Raw genomic sequence first — 15,735 nt, 5'->3', positions numbered from 1 at the left:
ATAAACCCAGACAACAGAGAGGGTGTTAACTTAGACAGAAATCGCACATGCAACATATCCCTTGTGCATTCGTTATAGCCTATAGCCGTTGTTGCTTCAGTTCCAGTCAGCTCACAAAAAAAAAAATCTACATATTTTATAGAAAACCACATTCCTACACTCTATTAACTGTCCATACCATTCTTGACTGTGCAGGAAAATACACACAAATTTAGCTGTGAATGTGGTTCATAAATGGCACATAAATTGGTGGATGAGCCCATAGCTGCAAGAACATGAATTCAGTTGGGGGTGCAGGGCTGCTGACCACTAAACACCCCCTCCCCAAAAAATGTTTGAGTTTATTAAATACTTGCAGCAGTCCCACCACAGCAGGAATGATAAGTGAGTCTCCCCATTGAGAGAGACGCTGTGCGCATTCACACACAATACACAGCAGTTTAACTTAATTGATTATTTAAATCTCCTGACACACCGACAAAATCAGTGTGTTGGGAGATTTAATGTTAATTAATGTTCTGCGTTCTTTTACACATCTAAAGGTCACACACACACACACACTCCAGGTTCGTACTGTAAAATGGTTTGAAGTAAAGCAGCCATCCTGATAAATCCTGAGCTCCATCAGAGCTGTCTAAAAAATTTATTTCAGAAGCTAAAAGTTTAATTCTGTTTCCTCTGGAGTGTTTCCTCTGTCCTGTCAAGTTGATAACTACAGTTTTTAGTAGTCGGGCTGCCGGGGAGACATGAGAGCAGCTGCTCACTAACAGCTATGTGTGTTTGCAGCAGAGAGAAGGAGGGAGGACAGACGTCTCACTCTGAAGGAGTTTTGTATTTTTTCTGTAATGTAGCACAGTATTAACAATAATTAATATAAAGTCAACTCCAGAACCTTCTTTCTCTCATTACCCTCGTCATGTGATGAGTGAAATCTGACTCCGCTACTCTGTGCTGCCACTCTGCTGCACACGCGGACGGAGCAGACACTTTCAGTTTATAATTGTAGTGTCTGTTGTCTGGTCAAGTATTGATAACACACTTAGTATTTTACAGATTAGAGCATTTTTTATTTGATGAACGTGGGCGTTGATATGCAAAAATGAACTAAATGTTTTTTATTTCTATATTTAAAAAAAGCAAAAGGACAGTGGGGGCAGTGGGCCAATAGGGAAAAATGTTGGAGTTACTCATACTGGGCCCATGTGGCTGGCAAATAGAAAGATGCTCCTCAGACCCAAATGAACGGACCCCTCCTGTAGGGTTGGGGGCTGTGTAGAGCGTATCTGACCTGCAACAGGCCAGCAACCTCCTACAGGTCTGAGAGTGGCCTATAGCAGAAGAGAGCAATGAGAGCAAGGAAGGGAGAGGAGGAAAGAAAGGGGATTGCGGACAGACAAGCAAACAAACTATGAAAAGAAGTGGTTGTATAGGAGTGGAGAGGGAGAGAGAAGAAAAATAATAAAAGTCTATCCTGACGCATCCTGGTTTCAACCTAGCGCCCAACCAGAGATCCCCCACAGCAACACTGCAGCATCCCTTTTTTCTCTCTCTTCTCTTTTCTCCCCTCTGCTTTATTTCCAGCTCTATTTTTTTGAAAGTATGTATTGAAAAACACATTCACAAGCCAAAAGTTTGGGAGCCAAAAGTCTAATGCAGCTCAATCTGAGGAAAAAACAAACAAACTCATACCTAAGAAACTAAAAAGGTCAAAATGACCAAACATGACAAACACTAAGAATGGACATATGTGGATTATAAGGATTGGCCTACATGAATAAATGTCAAGGGATCACCTTGGATTAAGTTAATGTCAACATATGGAATAAAAAAGGCCTTAATCAGCTGACCAATATATCTATCTAGCAATATAACAACATCAGTCTTTTTTTTAGATGTGAAGCACCTCTATAACCGGCAATGTCACTAACTCACTCACTCACCCATTCAGTCATTCACTCACACTTAGCCACTCCACCCCTAGTGGCGACTCACAGGCATGACACTTTGTGCCAGACCGGTTTACTCTATATGAGAATGCTTCACATCTATGACAGTGTGTGTCCTTGTTTTTATCAAAACAGTTTTACTGTTTGTCACAGTCATGACAAATATAATGTTCTAACCCCTCAGTGCACAATTCATGTGCCCACCCCACACAGAAGACACACTTCACCCATTTCTCCCCAGGGACAGAGGAGGCAAAATCTTCACCGCACACAAGGCAATCCTCAGAGGACTGATTCGTTTCATTTTTCCTTTCCTTTGAACTCAAGATCTTTCTTCCGGCCTTGAGTGCCTGTTTTCTGCCTTTTCTCTTCTCTTACTCTTTTTCTATGTCCTGTTTGACTGGATTGTCTTTGAGGATGTCACTTACCATCCTCTTCCTCGCCTTGGCAACACTCTTGTCCAGCCTTTGGGAAGGGCCTGACTTCAGCAGGGCAGAATGCAGGAGTGGGCACAGAGGGGCTATGGGTGGGCACAGCAGGAGAGGTCACAGAGGGGCCTGGAGTAGACACCAAGGCAGTGGTTGGTTCTGGCCTGTCAGTTACAAAGGTTGCAGCAAAGTCATTTTCACTGAAGATTTCAGAATTGTAGGGCCAGATGCCTGTGCATCTAAACCCTGACATATTTTCAAAGGTTGCCGCCTGTGGCAAGGCTTTGCCAACAATGCCAGTTAGGTCATAGATAGTCACATTGATACCCGGGTGGGTGTTAACTCTACCCATTAAAAAGGGGAACACACTTCTGTCCAGTGGCTGGAGCTTGTGGGTGCAGTGAGGCGGGAAGGTCAGCAGCAAAATACCATGCTCCTTGCAAAAATTCAGCGCAGACACCGACATGTGGGAAGCATGGTTATCCAACAAAAGGAGAACCTTGGACTCCTGCAATGGCTTCATGTGGTAGGCAAAATGGCAAAACTAATAACACCTCCTGCATCCATCCTTAACCATTGGCTGAACCAACAGAACCAGTGGGTCCATCACAGATAAAGTGTGCATGGAATTTCTTCCGAGGAAATATGAAGAAAGGGAGCATAGAATTCCCATGTGCATTGACCGCAGCAGCAACTGCTACAACAGCAACTAGGCTACCTCTCTTGTCGGATGTCATGGCCCCAATCTGCTGCAGCCCTTTGGGAGTGATTATCTATTTCTGGAGCTTGCACAGTTGTGACCCCTGTTTCATCCATATTCCAGACATTTATAGCCTTAAAAACATGCTTGTCATATGCACTGCCCAGGTTATTAAAAAAAGTGCTCACATTGTGCTTGTTGAAGCTTGAGGCCCTGGCCACACTGGTTGCTTGTGGCTTCCTGATGGGCATTGTGGGGTTACGCATAATCCTCCTGTTGTCCTCGGGTCAGTTTTGACCTGGGAGGACAACAGGTGTCATTATGTGCTGTCATCAAAAAAATTGAAATGGTTTCAAAACAGTATCCTGACTAAGAAATTATGAATTATTTTAACTATAGTTGAGATCAGAGGAAAATATGTTGATGGATTATGGCAGACTGGTATATGTAAAAGTTTAGTCAGGATACTGTTTTAAAACCATTTCAATTTTTTTGATGACAGCACATAATGACACCTGTTGTCCTCCCGGGTCAAAATTGACCATGCCATGGGCAGATGCTGCTTTTAATAGTCCCTGAGCTTCCTTTTTTCCTGCTCTGTGCTGAAGACCTGCTTGTGTTGAGAGTAACCCACGGTGGGGGATTTGTGGCTACTAGCCTCCTGCAGCTTCCTCTCCTGCATGCTAAAACGATGGAGAGTTACATGGCGGATAACATATGACTTCGCCACTGCTCTGATAGACCTGCCATTATCCGCATCCCTGGCAGCAAGACACAGAACCTCTCTACTCACTCCCCTATCTGTTTTTCACTTGTAATGTCTCATTCTGTGAAAAAAAAAAGTTGTGAGAATTAGTTGTTTTTATTTCATTATCGTTGATGATGAGTGCCTTAGTTGTAACATCATGTCGCAAATAACCCCCGTCGTGTGTAGTTTTTCTGAAGCCTAGCTAACATTTGCTATGAGTTGGTTACATGTTTATGCTACGTTTTAGGCAACAATACTGTTATTAAGACAACATAATGTTGGATTCGATGACTTACACACACAACTCAACTAATTGAAAAAAAAGTATGATAAAGAAATTTACTTACATGCTGTGACACTCTTTGTCATAGATCTCCATGAAAACATGTCCAAACTCTCTGAAAACTCTCTGCTGGTGTTGTGGTAAACTGACCAGAAAAACATCCTGCTCTACCCTGTGTAACTACATAAAAGGTCCATGTTAGGTCCACACACCTCTAATCGGCGTGTAATTGGTGTATGCCTGAACATCATGTAACACCGGTAACACTGACTGTCACGGCAAGCCTAGACCAGTCCTGTGCTTTTAGCTTGTGAAAGCAACTTGCAACTTCACGATTTCTTGTACAAATGCCCATATCAGTGCTCCATGAATGAAACACTATTATTAGACTAACTTTAACTGTACATATTAACGTCCAGCTAATGGCCTACTGAAAGTCATCAAGTAGAATTCCATACATAAATGGATAGATGAATGAATGAATGAATGGAAAAGGTTATTTTCCTTTAGGGACTTTGTCATTCATAATGGGTATTTAACATAAACAGACACTGCACACATCATACATGTTATACACAACCTCAACCATACATACAGGATGATATCTACAAACTAAACAGTGTGTAACTAAAGCAGCTATAGTGTGTCTGAAATAAGTACGACACAACAAGAGTTGCCAGATACTTTTTTGGATTTCTAGGCTGCAGTGAGCAGAAAGTGAGTGTTTGAACCTTTTATATTCTTAGCTGCCTGCAACTTAATTTGAATTCATGAAAAAAAGAAGTAAAAAAACTCTACAAAGGCAGCACAATGTCTTTGTAATGTCCCAAAACAAAGCATCTCATTGTGACTTCAAAGTGTGCTGAGGTGGCAGTGGAGTAGTTTGGGGTGCGTGCATCCATTGTTACAGGACTTTGTGTCAGCATCTAGGACTGTGTGTGTGTACACACACGTATAAGTGTGCATCTGGCAGCAGAACAAAACGTTCTGGCAGCTCAGTGGCCCTGAGAGCATTTACTGTTGTTCCCTGTCAAAAATGTGGCAGGTCACTCCACTCTTTTCAGCTCTTAGAACGGAATAGAACAAACGAGAATAGAAAAGATAAGAAAGCGAAGAGAAAAAGGGTAAGCTTTTGTTTCACTAATGCTTGGACTTTCAAATCATTGTGGTCCCACAATAACGGAAATGTTTCCAAAAGAGACAATGATTTGACTTGAAAGAACAGGACAGCAGACAGGGTTTTAAAGCAGAATACTGCGGTTTGATATGTGATGGAATATTTATTTCTCCTCCTCTCTTTCACCTCAGACCACCAGTTTCCTGTCAGAGGCTCAGTTCTCTGCTGAGTCACCAGAGACCCTGGACCCACTCTTCAAGTTCCATGAGACCATTGCCAAGGTAGGACCGCCTTAATTAAACATACTTGTACCAATAAAATCTCTATAGCCCAATGGCTGCCATGACTTCAAAATGACATCTAACACTGTAACAATACTAATAGTCTGATGCAGTCATATACTCAATTAAAAATACTATTACAGTGGGGTCATGATAGCATCAGCTGAGCCTGTTATATCAACTCTAAAGCCATATTAGAAGCAGGGAAAACAGAGGAGGCAAAATTATGCAAAATTCTTTAAATGCACCAAAACAATATTCAGTAGTCAAGTGTCAATTGAAATGTAGCGCACATTTTCACAAAATTTCCAGAAAATTGTTAAAATATCGGGAGTCAGGTCCCATTAAACCATTGCAGAAGAAGACACAACAAGATGACAGAATTTAAAGAACACCAGTCAAGGCTCAAACAATGGAAAACCATATTGAAAACATGATGGAAATATGACATTTCTGTTTGTTTCATGTATTAACGTAAAGAACATCCAGATTGTAGGCCATCTTTTTGTAGAGACTGACATTGTGGGGAAAATAATAAAAAATATGTACAAAGTAACAAATAAAAATCATGATTTGACCAAGAAAACTCTCCTCCAAGAAAGTCCCTACAAATGTAAAATATGGTATCCTAACCCTGAAAGATATATAAAGAAGACTACAGTTTTGTATTATTGCAAAATAGCTTTTGGCCACCAGTGGAAGCATTGAGCGCATTGCTACTGAGCTGCATGCTGAATGTGAGCGAGGAAGAAATCCTGCGTGCCATCTTTGATTTTACTTCAGTTTGTATTCATTTCAATGGAAGACATCTTTCTTGATCAGAATTACTTCTTTTTGTCTTAATTTAAATGTGCCTCAATGTACTTTTTTCCTCCTTAAAGGTTGCCAAGACACTTACTTACCTACTAGATGTTACTAACTTAACATCTGGTAAATCTTCATTACCGGAAATTCTACCCATAATTTCATGAGCTTCTGAGTGACTGAAATGTCGGGCCTTCATGAGATGGCTGATAAGCTAATATAAACAGTTAAATTGTGGCTGGACTGATATTGTTAACATATTCAAATGTATCAAAGCCAGCTGCTGTCAGTCACTTAGCTGGTGTAGCAGATCAAATTAGCATGGCCATTAGCTAAGTAAAGCATAAAAAATTCATCATCCATTTTAGTTGTGACATTCAAAGTCGGATACTATTTACTGATATTATGAAGCAGGCTAAGCAGGAACAATAATTATGGTCTTCACTTCTAGTTTCCTAGCACAGCAGATCTAATGGAGATGTGCCTGTGAGACAAAGCCACAGGGATGTTGGACGATTTGACACTCTGGGCTGCAGATTTTAAACATTGCACTTTCAGTTCTCCAAAAAGTGTGAATTGTGTAAAAAGACCATTTAGAGGGTTAAAAGCAGCATGGAAAAAAACTGCTACTGCTCCATCCGCCTCCACAACTCCTCCGCTAAATAAGCACCCTGTGTGATCATAGCTTCATTCTTTTTCTTATAATCATAAAAGTTAGAACTTTTCTGTGTCTTTCTTCTTTAATGACTTCTCAGAAGAAATAGATACTGCTTACGCAACCTGTTGCCAAATTAGGATTTCTATCTCAGCCAATAGATTGGTCCTTTTTAAAAATAACCCTGACTGTTAGGAGGAACAATCTCATCGCTTATAAATGCCACCAGTTGTCCACAGCTATTGCCACCGTAGGATAGCTGTCACAGTTTACATAAGCCACAGAGACGTTTTCATGCTCTTTTATAGAGGCCCAGCTCTAAATGAAGACACTTCATTTTGGTGCGTCCTTACCTTGGCACCTCATATGAAATTACAGTTTGCAAGTACCGCTGTAGCAAGAGTTCTGCACTGCCAAAATGCACAAACTGTTAGCAAAGTTAGTAGATCAACCTACTACTGTGTATTTTCAAATGTTCGACACCTCCTCCACATAAACAAACAAAGAAGACTTTATTCAATCCTGCAGAAAATGCAGGAAAAGACAGAAGCAGTTTAATTTGGGTGAGCAGAATATGTGGGAGAGAAGAGGAGAAGTTTGTACAAAACAAGCTTTCCTTCTGGTGAGCTGGCTGCCATCTGTGTATTTAGACTCCTGTAGCATTCTGTCTGCACTGTATGCCTGTTTGATGTATGCATGATTCAGAGTGCAACTGTAAATGTACTATATAAGCATATACAAGTGGGGTTGTGAGCGTACCGTAGCACCTGTTTTCTCTGGGTCTAAGCCCTGGCTGCATTTCACTGCAAATCAGATACTGATGAAAACATGCTGAGTTCAGGAACAAAAAGCATTCAATGATCACAGTCTTCAAATTTCCTGAATACTCTTCTCACTCAAACACAAACAAGCAACAACACTCTGTGAATCTGCAGCACATTTTATAAGTGTTTACATCCTCACTCCAAAACTCTCCAGTTTATGTTCAAAAAATATCATGTCATCAAATGAACAGCAATTTGCCAAATCAAAACAACATTCAAGTACACCTATATTCAATCAACCCCCCACCAAAAAACAAGTCAAATTGTCCAATATAAAGTCCATTGAAACCTTTCCTGCTGCAATACTATGACTCATTCCTGTAGAATACACTTTAGGACATTCTATAGAGAGCTAGAAATGTTTGTAATGAAAAATGAAAAGCTTGTTTACATGTACTTGCACTATCAGCAATTTAAAAAATATATATATATACACAATTTTTAAAAAAAAAAAGTAGTGATCACAAAGTGATTTACGAGTGATTTTTGTGTGTTGTGATTGACACGAGTTGTTGTGTTACTGTCTGCTAGAAGGATTTGCTTTTGTGTGTAAAATTAACTGCTGTTCCCAGAAGTGTGTTGGTAAAGTTGACTGTGAAGAGTTTTGAAGACCTGGACTCACACACACACACACACACACACACACACACATACACACAGAATTATCACCAGCGTGGCCTCAGTCTCCGTTTGTTTTGGCAGTGTGTGTGTGCATGCGTGTGTGCATATATTATCGGTATCAGCAATGTATGTATGGCGTTATTGTCCAGTGTGCAGGTGACCTTCACGTTCATCCCATCCCTGCTAGATGGTGATTGCTTGGCTAAAAGGCTGGTGATTGGCAGCTCATTTTTCTCTCTTGATGTTCTTCTTACATTCGACACCTCCTTCATTCACCTGCAATGGGAAGAGGAGAGAACTTAATGACCTCAAAATAAGGGGAAAAAAGGACAGGTCATTCTTATGACTCAACACTCAACACATTTTGTGCAGTTGTGAAGCGCTGTGTGTACAAATCTGGAAATGGATGTATTGACATTGGGGTTGATTTAACATGGGTGACTGTAGTTTAGTACTAGTACCCTTTTTGTATCATTACCAAACCATTTGACTGTGTTAATACCGAAAATACACCAAGTTTCAAGTATTGCATGTGTTATTTTTGCAGGTAAATTAAAGCCTAAAGCAGAGCACAATTGAAACTCTTCATTGAAACACAATCATATTAGCCATTTATGATACAAGAAGGTAGTTTCCAGAAACCTTTGCTACTCTTCATCACACAGTGACTTAGAGAATTTGACATAAGGTTTATAATGAATGCACTGCATTCAGTAACACTGAGTCCAATGGGATTCTGTACCCAAGGAGATGCCAATGGCCTCTTGAACCACAGATGAGTTTCCAAACACATAGAAGTTGTGTGTAGTTTTAGTCCTTCTCACCGCACAGCCTGTGAACAGGCACTAGTGATGATATGCCACAATGTCTCTTTTGACAAATGTATCTGTCGGCATCCATAAATGGTGCCATTATAGAAATGACTCCCATCAATCAACCAAAAGAGGTGCAGCTTGCTATACTTCTCCAAAAGGGTCCCTCTTATCTCCATGTTAGTTTGCCTTGTTGGGTATACAGTACAGTGTAGTCAGGAGCAGGCCTCTGAATCACACTGGTTACTGTCTGTTCCTGGAGACAGACGCCTTACTGAGGTCATGTCTCTGATTGTAGGCTTGTGTCATAGGTCACTTTTTTGGTTGAAAGTTTCCCACGTGATCATTAACTCTACTATAAGCTTTATAATTACAATATAGTTCATTACTTTCAGACACCCCCCACAAATGTACCCTAAATATGCATGAATGTCAATAATGCCTTCATGATGCTGTTGAAAATGTGCTGCCAAAAGGTCACGGCACTGCATCCAATAAGTCTTTCTTTATGTGTTCCATGGAGTAATGGAGAGTTCAGCTTGTTTTTTTATTGCACTTACCTTTAGCAAAGACCAGGTATAGTCTGAGACACACTTTACAGGGAACAAAAACCAAAGAAAAGGTGACAGGAAGATTAACTGACTCAAGAAATGAAGGTAAAACACTATTAGAGGAACTTCAAACTACTGCCAGCTGAATGGTTGTCAGTGTAATACTGAGAAGACTGTTGTAAGGTCAGAAAGTTGTTGTAAATACAAGAAAGAAGCACAGTTCAAGACTGACATTTTATAAATCATTGCAAGTGTAGACCACTACTGCAATATAACGCACTTAGAATTCAATAACTGAAACAGGTAAAACAGCAAGCACAGAGGTATTTGTTTATGTATTTGGAGAGCATCACTACAGATGGAAAATCATCTTTGGCCTCAGCCTAAGCACAATGAAAAAAAAATCTTGTATCCTCCCCCCGACACCTTCCACAGGTCTTTGTTAAAATCCCTGGATCTGAGATATTTCTTTTGTTGTTTCCAAACTCTTAAATTTTGCCTTCTTCTCAGTCTTCCTGGGGAGGAAGGCTGATGGTAAGGTGACCTGGAAGAAAAACTTGTTAGAGGATTGGCCTTGTGAAGGCAATAGAGAAATACTTGATCCACATGGAGCCATCTCAAAATAAGATGGGCCAGGCTCACAGCTTGTTCCAAGCAGGATTCCTCCATGGAGGTCAATGCTCTCTGGTTGACTGGAAAAGGTCCTCTCCTCCTCAGGTGTAAGGCATTGAGCAGTATCTGACCCCACACCTGTCTTGCACCATTTTTTTCATTTTTTTCTTTGCTGTACTGTATAGTTCTGGCTTTTTGTTTTCTTTTGGTTTCCTCTCAGTCATCTTCACATTTTTTGAATAGAAGTATCTTTTTGTCATGATCATGCATCTCATTCGTTTGTTTTTAATATTAATGTCACCTGGCCAGAATTCATCTTTTCCTGATTTCTTTGTTTTCAATCTCCAACTTTTCTTTTTTTTTTCTGTAAATGTCCATAATGTAGTTCCTCATGTTTATATAATATATTCAGTTTATGATTTGAATGTTTCATTATGTTTAGTATTTTTGAAGTGCTCCAGGATATGTGACTGTCCAGCATTGATAAACGTCAACACTCCACAAAAGTGGCAGTTGTTTTTATAACATTATCTCTCTGGATCAGCACACCCTGGCTACTATACCCCAACTACTCCTGTCCATACTGTTGGGAAGAAATTCGGAGCATTGGTCAATACCTCAGGTAGAAGAAAATGTCGAGGAGCCTTGATGTCTTATTGCTGAGAATATTCATTGAACGCTTGGCCTAGCAGAGAACAGAAACAGTAAATGTCAAGGTGGTCTGCACTTAGATGCTGTTTCTTCCTGTTCTGCCTTCTGAAGGTCTGGCTTTTAGTCTTTAACCCAACAGATCATCCTATAATATGAAAAATTTGTCTAATTGTTTCACTAGTTTCTAAACAAGGAATTGCACTTTACCTGTGTTAGTTCAGGTCACGTTGCATGGAGCCTCAGGTCACCGGCAGCACATTCTGGTTTGAATGTCTGATTATGCCCATGAATCTACACATTCAACTATCTGTGTTGCTTGGGTAGTCACGGGCCATTTCCCTGACCTTGGTTACTGGGACAACGCTGGTTCACCCTTTATCAGAGAGACTCCAGCTTTCCCCAATTAACACAGACATTTACTCTGAGTCTCAAGGGAAGGAGAAAATATCTCCTTCCTCTTAAGAATATTAGTGTGACCTCAAGGCCCAGGCTTGACCCAGTATAACCCAATTTATTTATTTAACCCCTGAATATGGAAAATTCCATAACACGTATATTACATCCTGTGTGTGCTATCCATGTCAACTGATGTGATGCTATGTGACGAGGCTGATGTGTGTTTAAATATATCTGGCAACTTTTTCAACACAATGGAAAGTGCCTGCACTCTCAGTTAAAAGGCCGTACACCAGCATCTTTAAAATTACACTGACAAGAAATGTAGCAGCATAAATTATTATATTAGCCAGATACACAGACAGTATTGTTTTACATGCCTTGACATTTTTATCCTATTACCTAAAGGGTGTGTTTATTTACAGGGATGTGCCCAGTCATCAGTGTGAAAGCTCTGATGAAAATGCTTTTGTGTGTCTATGAGGAAGGTTGCAGCCATGGTGGGCAAAGGAGAAATAGGGTTGTTGTTTGGCTTTAATCATCACATCCTTGGAGATCAGGCAAAGTGCCAGATTTATGCAGACTATAAAAGGAAGGGAAAACAGAGGAGAGAGAGAGGGAGGCAGAATGACAGTTACATAAAAAAACAAGGCCAAGAGTACCCTGACACATGTCATGATGAAGGGCAAATGGGAGGTGGCAGAGATGTTATTCCCCACTAGTGCAGTGCCCGTTCAGAACATGCCTGTTTGGAACGGGCAGATTGTTTATTATTTCTTGGGAACCATATATATATGTATCAATGGACAAATGTATCAATTAAAATGATTAGGAATTAATAAGTTAAATGTTTTTAATCCAGACAGAAACTTCACCAGTGAGACTAAACTGAGGTTGAACCATAGAAACAGTTTATGGCCTTCCATTGGTTGACTCCACTGCCAATCAAATGTGTCTGTGCTCCTATTGGCTAGTTTTACTGCCTGCGCCTCTGTTTTTTTCCCCTGTGTATGCTCGTTCGTCTCTCTCAGGCAGTTTAATTGAGCGGGGTGTGTGCCTTTATCCTGCCCAGCAAGTCAAAGCCCAGAAGCCCCACCCTGCTGTAATGTGACAGTGTTTGTATCAAACAGCCCCCACTGCACTCAGACACAGAACTGAGCAGCTCGCTGTTCACTTGTTTATTCAAAGCTTATTAATATAAAATGTGTTGCATGTCCAAATTCCACCAAAAGAGCATCTGTCTCCACAGTAAATCACCTGTTGAAGGTCTGATGGTTGCTTATTTGTGCTTTGTAACCACTGTGAAACAATCAGAAAATAACTTGTGTTTCTGTCATTTACGGACTCTCTCTCTCTCATATAAAGCTTTCCACCACTGTCTCTCTGTCACTTGCACGTGCTCTCAGCGTGCTCTCCCCCTCTCTCTTTTTCTTGTCTTTTTTAAAATGAGTCAGGAAACCCACAACAAGGCCTAACTTTTAACGTTATCAAACAAAGAGAGATGCCGTCCCCTCCTTTTTCTCATGGCAGGGTTGTACAGCTCTGGTCATGACATGCAGTAGTAGAGCCCAGAAGCCCTGCCCCATGCTGCAGAGAGGAGCGTCTTATGGCTTGTTTATTCAGAGTTGAAATTTATTAATATTTATCATGCCGTGCTTCCAAATTGCACCAAATTCGACACGGCACTCCCTTTTTTCCCCAGCAGTGCACCCACCAAGTGTGGAGTCTATCCAATGAACGGTTCAAGAGATTTGCAAAGGACACACAGACACACAGACAGAGATTCCTTGCTTTAGTAGATAGATGTTAAATATTAAGATGGGGAGGGGGGTAAAAAAAGGCAGAAAGCCTGTGTGACATCTTATGTGGTTTGTGCATGTGTGTGTGTGTGTGTGTGTGTGTTTTCACCACTTATTAATGAAGAATCAATCTGGAGAGGACACATGAAGAGAAACAAAACACACACCTCCGCACATATCTTCCTGCACTGTACTATGTATGTGTAGACTCATTGTAGTTGTAAATATAATAAAGCTTTCATTTCATTTTCCTGTTTGACTTACTCATATTTTTTCTAGATATTTACCTTATAAATTTATGTCAACTTATAAGGGAAAAATAGACTATAGAAAAAGTGGGTTTAGACAGTTCCACTAGATTCCTAGGTATCATAAATACCAAACTGTGGCTTTGTGTTTAATATACTATTACTTAAAATGGACATCTATCAAACAAGCCAAATGAACCTTCAGAATATGCCTGACAAGTTAAACCAATTTAAAACATACAGCATAGTTTTCTAAAAATGCATGGTTCCAAGTCTGAAAATCCTACAGTCTGTCATGAGATAATTTTTTTTTACCTCAGTGAAGCTCCTGACATCATTCTGGTTTCAATCACTGAAGGTGTCTAGCAAAAACAATTATAAAGAACGTGATGATCCCCGTTGTGTGACTGGTGCATTGTACCAGCAAATAATACATAATGACAGGATACAACAAAGCAAAATAAAGCAGGAAAACCAGGCTCTTAAAGACAAAATCCCAACTGAATCACAGAAAAGAAAAATGGTTAAATAATCAAAGTGAAATGTATAAAGAAACATTTTCCAAAGAACCTCCCGATTTCACAGGTTAAAGTTACATCAGGTTGAAAACAGCAGGATCAATTCATGTATGGAAGCAAATTTGAATTGACTCCTTAGTGAAATGAATGGGGAACAAATTTCTGTCACTTTTAAGGTTATAAGTATCAAACCACAGAGAGCAGTGTAATGACAATCATGTTATTTATTAATGTGTTTAGTTATAACTTTGACTTATCTGATAACCTTTTATTGCCTTTTATAGGTTATTGGTACTCTATACCACCTATACTATTGTGCAAGTACATATTTCCTGGCCAATTCTGGTCTCACTGCACCTTAAAGGATTACAGGCCACACCTCAATCAATGATGTCACAACAGTTGTTGTCCGTTACCTGTCAAGTGTGTCTTCCTGGTCACAGTCCAATCAGACATCACTGATTGGGGTGTGGCCTGAAGTGCAGGCTCTGCAGCGTGGTGGCCTGCCTGGTATCACAATTTTTGATACAATTTGAAAATGAATTAAGTGTTACATGACATGGAAAAGTGCTTTGTACTATGTTGTTATTTTAGTTAATATTCTCGTCCAACTATATAGCCTCAGTCTTTCTCAGACTCACTCTATACTCTCCACCTCCCCTTACACACACACACACTACCTCACATCCACCCGTTTCTCTCTGTGGAATGGTGTATGTGCATTGTTTGTGTTGTAGCTCAGGCACTGTGCCTATGCTCTGTGTCCCTGTACTCATTTGTCAAGTGTGGTTTTGGACACAGCTTGGTTGGGAGGGTTCAGGGTGACAGGTGGCAACAGCAGGCGTCTCTCTCTCTCCTCTTGTTCTTTCTCCTCTCCCAAGTTCCCTTGGCCTCTCTCACTGTCTCAGTGGGCAGTTTTCTCTGTGTAGAAAATTTTTTAAGCATGACATTGTGCATGAATTGGTCTCCCATGGCTTGGCATGGTGACCCTGGCATTGATGAGGCGAACGTCAGAGAGCACTAGCACGCCTCTTTACTGTTGCTGGCTTAGTCACTGCAAAATAATATCAAAATAGCATTCTCCTTTGTTACCAATTGAAAGTGCCCTTACCAGAAAAAATACAGCATTGGTTGTTTGTTCAAAAACTTAGATGATACAGTAGTTTCACAATTTTCAAGTCTGTTCTAAAACAATAGGCAGGTGCCCATTTGAACACTGAAAATGTTTTTTCTTGCTGTAGGTATTCCCCTTGTTCCTGTTCATACTGAGTACAAGAGGTCCTTCCAGACAAGGACCTATTGTGGTAGTACGTATAATGTCCCTACAAACCATCAAGGCTGGGTTCTTTTAACTGTGACCATGATCTTTCCCAAAAGTAACCAAAAAGCTTTGGTTGTCTAAACCTTTTACCTTGTGTAACATTGTAAGTTTGAAAGTCACCAATAAACAATACTGTAGAGGTACCAGATGAGAATGCTTGCAAGGCAGTGACAAATGACCTTCTTTGTAATTCAACTCCATCAAGATTCAGATGTACAAGGTCATGTCCTTTCTTAAGGTGTCAGTACCACTAACTAGTTCCAAGTGTTGTCTGAACACATCTAAAGGCAAAAGTGTTAATAGCTGTTCTGAATAGCCACACTCCAAGGTAGAGTGAAAAGCCTTCCTTCATAAAGAGGGGCGAGATGTGAGGAATCTTACCAGTGGGAATAATGGCACACACTTTTGAGCTGTCTCTCC

At 40.3% G+C, this 15,735-nt stretch overlaps 1 protein-coding gene across 4 annotated transcripts in view; it reads left to right on the top strand.

The window, feature by feature from the left end:
• Positions 1–15,735, top strand: part of LOC137188328 (inactive N-acetylated-alpha-linked acidic dipeptidase-like protein 2) — a 581,495-nt gene that overhangs the window by 477,296 nt on the left and 88,464 nt on the right. For all 4 annotated transcript variants that reach the window (XM_067597950.1, XM_067597951.1, XM_067597952.1 and 1 more), the window contains one exon: positions 5,414–5,503. In XM_067597950.1, coding sequence (XP_067454051.1) covers positions 5,414–5,503 — 90 coding nt within the window. The remainder of the gene's footprint in view (positions 1–5,413; positions 5,504–15,735) is intronic.

This window comes from Thunnus thynnus, chromosome 8 (assembly GCF_963924715.1).
Source record: "Thunnus thynnus chromosome 8, fThuThy2.1, whole genome shotgun sequence".
In the NCBI taxonomy this organism is placed as follows: Eukaryota; Metazoa; Chordata; class Actinopteri; order Scombriformes; family Scombridae; genus Thunnus; species Thunnus thynnus.
The sequence above is the reverse complement of the archived record's forward strand: the minus strand, read 5'-3'. Positions and strand labels throughout refer to the sequence as shown.